This window comes from Manihot esculenta, chromosome 4, assembly GCF_001659605.2.
Source record: "Manihot esculenta cultivar AM560-2 chromosome 4, M.esculenta_v8, whole genome shotgun sequence".
Classification (NCBI taxonomy): Eukaryota; Viridiplantae; Streptophyta; class Magnoliopsida; order Malpighiales; family Euphorbiaceae; genus Manihot; species Manihot esculenta.
In genome coordinates this window covers 25046-33875 of record NC_035164.2, presented here as the reverse complement: position 1 = coordinate 33875, position 8830 = coordinate 25046, and the positions used below count along the sequence as shown (strand labels likewise).

Genomic DNA, 8830 nt, shown 5'->3' with positions numbered 1-8830 from the left:
TAAGGCAAGAAAAGTTTTCGAATGTAAGGCAAGAAAAGTTGGTGTCGTATTCGAAACAATGTAAGGCAAGAATATCTTGCCTAGGATGAAGAATCGGCTCTGGTAGGCAACAAAGTTTTACATTCAATGTTGCTGCTGTGGATGATTGTTTTGTACTTCACGTGATCTTTTTTTTTTTTCTTTTCTTTTCCTTCTGGCGCCGCCCTCTTCTCGAACAAGAATAGCTGGGCCCAAGGTGACCGTGGGTTGGGGCCCAGCAAGGTTTCGGCAGTTATGGGTTTGGACTTTCTAGCCTTTTGTCAAGCTGGTTTATTGTTAAGTCCATGTGCTCTTTGCTGCTGTTGAGTTGTAGGTTGTACTTAGGTTTAAACTATCTTAATCAATGCAATTTCCCTTCAACAAAAAATAATAATAATAATAATAAATTGCTTTCATTGTACCGTGCATCAATTGCATAGTGCATAGTAAAGCATCAGAGCAACTTTCACAAGTACTTATAATAGAGTTGCATATATATTTCAAATCCCAAATCAAGTTCAGCAATGTAATTATAAACTTAAACTTACAAAATCCTGGGGAAGAAGGGATGAAAGAAAGGGGGAGTTAGATAAGGGGTCCGCAGGTTTCCACTAATACATTTCATAAAAGAATAAACCGGCTAAAACTGAGCAAGGACTTCAAGCAAAGCCAGAAGAACTGGATTGAGCTGCACCATAACCTCCACCTCCACGACCAAAGCCAGGTCTTCCACCAGACCCCTGTTTGTTCGAAATACAAAATACAGGAATATCATATTCAAGTACGCAGCAATGACAATGTTGCAATGGAAGGTGCATAGTAAAACAAGAGCTGATGCAACAACAAACAGAACAAATACATGAAAGCAAAAGCAGGAGCAGCAAACAAGAAAAGCTCCTGCTTGACCAAATCAGAAGAACAGTAAAACTAGCTATGCAGAATTATAAAGTGGCATGGGTATATCAAATAAGCAAATATTATAGCAAAAACAATACAAAGCCAAACTAGGAAACAGTTGATAATCAGAAGCATAAGATGATAATGCACATTCAAAATTGCAAGCTTAAGCCATTTCTAATGCATGTCAATAGCCATTGTCTCTAAGAACCCAATGCAACCCCAGAGCCTTTTTGGATGGATCATATGAAGAGATACAAAAACTGTAAACTCAGCATCCAACACCATAGAGAAAAATATAAAATATAATGAAAATATTATGTAATGGAGCTGCTATAGCTTTTTATATCAGCACTTTTTGTGATAGATTTATATAGGCATAGGCATCTACATATTTATTTTCACTCACACCAACAAAAGCATATGAAAATTATAAAGCACAGATAGAGAATACATTGAATTCAACTGACAGCTACTCAACTACCTTAATGAACAAAGAAATGATGATGTAATGTAAATCATTTCGTATTGACAACCAAACAAGCAAATTTTAATATAAGCAACCGTGTAGCCAGCAACCTTGTAGAGAAGTAAATTGAAATTACCCTAAATGAGGGCTGGAAATCTGCTGGAGCACCTCCCTTATCACCACCAAAATCACCCCCTCGAGGACCTCCTCGGTACCCATCACGATCACCAAATCTTGGGCGGTCTCCTTCAAAGCGTGGTGGGCCTCTAGAGGTTCAAATGAACAATGCCTATTAATCACTGTCCAAACCATCCAGTGGATGGATAGCTGTATAACCATAGTATAAAAACTTAAATTACCGGGGACGGTCACCAGGCGGGCCACCCATTGGCCGACCAGTGGGCCTTGCAGATTTCTTCAATGTGGCAGGAACAATTTCTGATGGAAGATTGAGATAAGTCCTCAAATACTCAATCCCATCATTTGTGAGGTACCAATAGTAGTGCATCCATGCAAATGTCTCACGAACATACTCCTTGGATTTGAAACTCTGCATCAGCTTAATCACCTGCAGATTTGGTACATCGATATTTGGGTGCTTTGCAAGGTTGAAATCCTTCTTTGCGTAGCAAACTCCCTCTATAATTCACCAGAAATAAGATCCACTTACTTATTACTTAATGGTAAAATGCATGAAAATTTATAGTGTTGAAACGGTCAATTACCAAAAACAAACAAATACACAAAGCCCCTCCAAAACTTGATTTAAGTTATGTAGCATACTAGCTTCATTCTATATTAAATGGGAAACATACAAACAAAAAAGTGAAAAAAGAAAGAGAACCTGGCTCTTCACCATTTATATCTACTGCCCATCCAGCAGCTCAATTATGGTGAAATTACTTCACTATAATGAATTTTAAATTCCTTTGTGAAATCATCTTTGGTACCCTGTATATTCATACGTATAAATCATTCTCAAAGTTGGAACCATTGTGATGATTTTGATATCTTTAGTGTTCCTATTATACTTCATTTAAAATTTCAATCAATTTGGAGAGGATATGAAGTCGTATAAAATTCTTGGAAGTTGGAAATCATTTGATTAATAAAAGCTCTAAAATGTATTTAAAGCCTTGAAAAGAAGAAGCAAACTCGAAAACAAAACCTTTTTTTAATAATTTTCTACGCTATCGAATGATCTGAAATGGACAGGCAAACAATAAATCAGAACAAATAATAAGCAAGACAATTAGAGGAGAGATATCTCAACCTTGAAAGAGATACTTTGAGATCTCCCTCCTGTTCTTCTCTGGAATAATCTGAAAATAGCATTAAAAAGAAGGCAGAGGGGAATTTAGAAAATTTTATCCAAATGTATCCCTTCGTGCATATACAGGGAGATAGAGAGAAACAGAGGATTCACCATTGTTGTAAACTGGCGACGAAGCAAACCGTTAATCTTGGCAGCAGCTGCAGAGGTGCAAGGAAGCTCGTAAACCCTAGAGAAACGATGTGGATTCCATATATGGAACCGTCTGTACTTTGCTAAGTGAGCAACCCTTGGTCTATTTTTTATTGGGCTTCATGATGGGTTTCACGAGAGGTATTGGGCTCACAACGCAAGACCTGGAGCACCCTTTTCATTGATTGATTTAATTTATTCTTCATTTTATTTTATTTAAAGTTCATAAACTACAAATTCAGATAAAAATATTCCTCAATATCTGATTGAATTCAATTAAGATTGGACAGATTCAAAGTTAGAAAACTAAAACCCTAGTCTTCTCTTATTATCATGGAAAAAAATTTTAAAATTATTAAAATGTAAAAATAAATTAATTTTAATTTTTATGTTATAATAAAAAATGTGTAATCAATGAATTTTGGATATTAGATATTTAATATTTTATTAGAAAAAAAAATTCCAATTGTAAGGTAAGTAGTGTTATTGTGATGCAGATCATGAATATATTCGGGGTTCGAAATTCAGGATTCGGAGTTCAGGGTTCAGGACTTAGGATTCAAGGGCTCTGAATTTTGGATTCCGGGTTTTTCGGGGTTTTTCAGGGTTTCGGGATTTGGAGTTTAGGGTTTAGGATTTTAGGGTTCGGGATTCGGGCTTAGAGAAATATTTTCCACCACATGTTGAGGAGGTGGAATTGCTTATAAGTAGGGCATCCAAGGCAGACATAAGCAAGCCCCCCCAGATTGTGAAGCCCCCTCCCAACTCAGAATCTCCCTTCCTTGTTTGGAGAGTCTCCCAGTAGCGAGGAGTGTGCAGTGGCTATTCTGCCAGTTGGGGGCAGAATGTTGCTGGCCAGCCAGCTAAGTAGTAGGCAGCAACAGACTGAGTGCGTGAGCTAGGAGAGCCTTTTCCCAACAATGTACCTTTATATCCTTTTGTACATATTAAGCATGAGTTGTAATTGTCATATTGTTTGAGTGAATACAGCTCTTGTTTATTCCTTCCACCATTGTGTTTATGTTGCCACTATGTTGCTACAATTATTAGCATTCCGCTGTGCTATTTTGAGGACTAAATGTACAATCCGTTATAGAGGGTTCAGGGTTGGGGGTTGGGGGTTCCGGGTTCGGGGTTCCGGGTTCCGGGTTCGGGGTTCGGAGTTCCGGGTTCCGGGTTCAGGGTTCAGGGTTCAGGGTTCAGGGTTCAGGGTTGAGGGTTTGGGGTTTGGGGTTGGGGGTTGGGGTTTGGGAGTTTGGGGGTTGGGGGTTCGGGGTTCAGGGTTCAGGGTTCAGGGTTCAGGGTTCGGGGTTCAGGGTTCGGGGTTCGGGGTTCAGGGTTCAGGATTCAGGGTTCAGGTTTCGGGGTTCGGGGTTCAGGGGTTCAGGTTTCGGGGTTCAGGGGTTCGGGGTTTAGGGTTCGGGGTTCAGGTTTCGGGGTTCAGGGGTTCGGGGTTTAGGGTTCGGGGTTCAGGGGTTTAGGGTTTAGGGGTTTAGGGTGCTTAGCGAACTCCGCTGAACCGGAATGAGAAAGAAAGGATTTCGAATCAGGGTTCAGGGTTCAGGGTTTACATAAACCACCTTCGGCGGCCGAACAGGAAGGTCCCGCGGCGGCATGGAGGAATCACCTTCGGCTGCCGAACTTGAAAGTTCGGCGGCCGAACCTGAAAGTTCGGCGGCCGAACCTGAAAGTTCGGCGGCCGAACCTGAAAGTTCGGCGGCCGAACCTGAAAGTTCAGCCGCCGAACCTGAAAGTTCGGCCGCTGAACCTGGGGTTTTCTTTCAAAAACTCTTCTCTTTCGTTTTAACACAAAACTCTAAAAGAAAGAATTTTCAAATTTATTTTATGAAAACCTTATTTTTACTCTTCTAAGGAGATTCTAGGTTCGAGAATTCCGGATTTCAATGGGGATTTTGTTGGAAGGTTGGAATTCCGACGCTGGAGTTTAGCCGGGTATTACAGTTGGGTTCCTCTCTGATGAGCTCGGGCCCTCGGTCAGCCCGGCCTGCTTCAACTGCGGGTTGGGTGGTGTGCTAATGGGTCAGCTTATATAGTGGGTTCTGATGGATTTTGGACCTGGTTCTTCTTCAAGGCTCGACCTCAGCCTGAGTGCCAATGGTCTAGCGGTTATTTTAGGGTTCAGGGTTCAGGGTTCAGGGTTCAGGGTTCAGGGTTCAGGGTTCAGGGTTCAGGGTTCAGGGTTCAGGGGTTCAGGGGTTCAGGGTTCAGGGTTCAGGGGTTCAGGGTTCAGGGTTCAGGGTTCAGGGTTCAGGGTTCAGGGTTCAGGGTTCAGGGTTCAGGGTTCAGGGTTCAGGGGTTCAGGGTTCAGGGTTCAGGGTTCAGGGTTCAGGGTTCAGGGTTCAGTGTTCAGGGTTCAGGGTTCAGGGTTCAGGGTTCAGGGTTCAGGGTTCAGGGTTCAGGGTTCAGGGTTCAGGGTTCAGGGTTCAGGGTTCAGAGTTTAATATATAGTATAAATTATAGATTTATATAATAAAAAATTTAAATTAATATAATATTTTTAAATATTATTTTAAACTCATTAATAAATTTACAATAACATTCTACTACCTTCCCATATTTATACATATCATAGATTTATATAATAAAATTTAGATCAAATTTTTAAATGTTATTTTAAAAATAAATTTACACAAATTGTAAAAAATATTAAATTGTGTTATCAGGAAATTCTCTATTTAACTTCACCTTCTTATAATATAATATGAGAATAATCACAAAAATAAAGATATACTATTCTCTTACATTACCCAAATTCTAAACAATTCATTGCATTCATCCAATTCTTTATTATACTAACTTGAGCATCGGAGTGACTGCCGTGAGCACCCATCACCTCACATTTTCTTTCTTGCAGATCTAGCCAATCACAACATAGCTCTATTTTCTGGCTATATCATTTGGTCCGCTACCAGGAGATCCATTGAATCCTCTCTATTCATTTAAATTACGACCAGTCTCCTACTCTTTCTCTCATAGAAAGATACTTATCTTTCCTTTCATTTTCAAAATAGCCGGTAGTTGATGAGTTGCTAATAATATGGCTACCAATGAGAGTGTCATCGTTTCTTCCGCCCCTGACAATGAAAAAATATGCCCCTAATAGTCAATGAATCTCAATAACTTAAATGACGAACATATGCTCTAAGACATCTAAAGGCTGCAGGTTTCCCTCAAATAGTATAAGGTTAGGGGAAAGGCGTCAAACACACTAGAGAAGGGAGGAAGTTTCTGTAGACACCCTAAGAGCCCGGACCGAGACAGTCAAAGTGCGACCTAAAGAAAAGGTCAAATCCGAGGATAAATCAAACGAAACTCCAAAAGAAATCGATTGGAAGCTGGTACGAGTCGTGCAAAGGTACCAAAAGAAACAAGAGGAGGACTTTAGCTTAGATGGTGCCTTGCCTCTTTCGGAAGAAATTTTAGCGGAAACATTTCCAACCAAGTTCAAGCTGCTCAGCTTGGTCAAGTATGATGGGACAACAGATCCCTGGAGCCACCTTATGATCTTCAAGACGACCATGCAACTTTAGGATGTCAAGGACCTTGTGTTATGTCGAGTGTTTCCATCAACACTTTGAGGTTTAGCTTAGAAATGGTACAAACATCTGAGTTCAGGTTTAATTCAAAACTCTACCCAGTTTGCTACGTTATTTAAATATAAATTTATTACTTGTATACCTCCCAAAAAATTTCCTTTTGACTTGTGAAAGATCCGCCAAGAAGAGAGCTAATCTTTAAGGAGTTTTATCTCATGATTTAATTGTAATGACCCAGAAACCGGACCGCTACCGGCCCTAGGATCCAGATCGGCTTAAGGCCGCCGGGATCCGTAGCAAGCTAAACATTCATCCTGTATACCTATTTAATTCCATACATGATCAACACATATATAAAAATTTTGAACTTTTCTTTTTATTCATTCACCAAACTCAACCTGTGCATGCACTAATCATATACATAATCATCAACCCCACACTGGAGTCCTCATCAATTGCTCCAATGGGGTAACATAACATTTATTAAGTTTGGTTTACATAAACATCATTAAAATCATGTATTCAAAAGGGATTAACAACATACTAGGGTCAAGCACAATTCTATCCTCAATACCATCATTACTTTACATAACTGTTTAATACTATTCATTACATTACTGAACTATACATTACATTTCAATATTTATCATGTCCACCACTAGCTATTACATGACCATAATTTTACTCTAGCTGACCTCCTGGTCTATCCCGTACTTGTAAACCTGGGGGATTAAGGGAGTGGGGTGAGCTACTAGAGCCCAGTGAGCAGAATAACATAAAACATCATATTAACATTCATGCTTTTATGAAATGCGTCACATCACAAACAAATCACATCAAGGATGGACTTGTCACCAATAGTTCTCTACATAGTCCAATCGTGCCAGGGGCGCAGAATGGGCCTCACTGGTCTTTCTCTTAACATAGTGCCAGGGGCGTCGAATGGGCCTCACTGGCTATCCATATCGTATCATCATCATACCATAACATACGAGGACTAAAGAGTCATTCAACATCCATCTGCATCATCATCAAATTATGCAATGCAACATATTCATGAATTCTAATACAAACATCCTAGTATATCTCATGGCATACGTGATGCATGTATCATGCTCAAAATTCATTTACTTTAAAACATAAAGCTTATTCTACTCACCTCTGGCTGAAGCTCTAATGACTCTGAAGCAGCTAACTCACTGCTGGGGTCCTCGGTTCCTCGGGTCCGAACCTACACAGGTGGACTCAAATGAGAGACCAAACATACATGAACATGACTCTAAAATACTCCCCAAAACCCCCCTAAAATACCATAAAACAATCACATAAATCATGCAAAAGAAGGCTGAACAGGACACTTTCGGTGGCAGGTTCGGCGGCCGAAAGTCCCTTCAGAGCCGAAAGTCATGCACCTTCGGCGGCACTTTCGGCGGCCGAAGGTTCCCTCCAGAGACGAAACTCATGCATGTTTGGTGGCACCTTCGGCGGCCGAAACTCTCTTCTAGAGCCGAAAGTCCACTTTCGGGGGCAGGGTTTGGCAGTCAAAAGTTGGCCTCCACAGCCGCCGAACCTGAGTTCTTCCAAAGGGCAGAACTCAGCCTCTTTCATGCACAAATGCCTCCCAACCCATTCCATCATGCATTTACCTAGTCTACAACATGCAACTCAAGCCAACAAGCACATAGGGGTCTCAAACTAACTTAAACCCCAACCAAAACACATCAAACATACACATACTACCCACATTTCTCATAAACATAACATAAACCCATAAACTCAACAATAACCTAAACATGCATTTCTACCCCATGAATCCTCTTAAAACTTGTTTAAAACATAAAATGAGCTCAAGATCGACTCTTACCTCTTGAAGATCGAGAGAGAGTGTGACCTAACTTGGAGATTTGGGGAGGATGGTTCCTTGAGGTCTCCAAGCTTCACAACTTCGATCTAAGCTCGAAATCTTCAAAACCAAGTGAATCGCCAGGAACCGTGCGGCACTTGACTTGAACACCTTCAAGCCAAGTTAGCCTTAAGAATCACCCAATATCCTGTGAACATGAATACCCTGATTAGTCAATGTTATATAAACGAACAACGAAGCCAACAGACAGCATTCCATCAGAAGCCTCATAGTAGGTACAAAAGATAAGAACTGAACATGAAAATTCATGAACAGGCTACTTATTTTATTATAGGGGCAAAATAGTAATTATACATTATCATCGATGCAATCGTTACAATAATTCTCACCTCCCTTGTAGACAGGGGGGATGGTCTACAAGGAGTGAAGGCACAACTTGGATCTCCGTAGGCCTACGGTAGCCAATTGGGTCCAGCCCCAGCTGGTTCAGGGTTCAGGGTTCAGGGTTTAGGGTTCAGGGTTCAGGGTTCAGGGTTCAGGGTTCAGGGTTCAGGGTTCAG

The 8830-nt window shown here is 40.7% G+C and overlaps 1 protein-coding gene across 2 annotated transcripts; it reads right to left on the bottom strand.

The window, feature by feature from the left end:
* Positions 1-482: 482 nt before the first annotated feature.
* On the bottom strand, positions 483-2967 carry LOC110612753 (40S ribosomal protein S10-1). 2 transcript variants are annotated; one of them, XM_043956020.1, is made up of 5 exons: positions 2811-2967; positions 2658-2706; positions 1744-2023; positions 1495-1650; positions 483-758 (listed from the first exon to the last, which is right to left on the bottom strand). In XM_043956020.1, exons 1-5 carry the CDS (start codon positions 2811-2813, stop codon positions 659-661), a joined length of 588 nt encoding a protein of 195 aa, XP_043811955.1. In that variant the 5' UTR covers positions 2814-2967; the 3' UTR covers positions 483-658. The 2 variants fall into 2 exon arrangements, with proteins under 2 accessions (XP_043811955.1, XP_021609226.1); XM_021753534.2 differs by having other exon boundaries at positions 1521-1650; positions 2811-2966.
* Between the last annotated feature and the right edge of the window lie 5863 nt (positions 2968-8830).

What these genes read in the sequence shown, in the direction of transcription:
- LOC110612753 (XM_043956020.1), bottom strand. An exon ending in CTCAAAGTATCTCTTTCAAG is followed by an intron (nt 2,024 to 2,657) that starts GTTGAGATATCT and finishes GGTGAATTATAG; the next exon opens with AGGGAGTTTGCTACGCAAAG. An exon ending in CCGCCTGGTGACCGTCCCCG is followed by an intron (nt 1,651 to 1,743) that starts GTAATTTAAGTT and finishes TTGAACCTCTAG; the next exon opens with AGGCCCACCACGCTTTGAAG.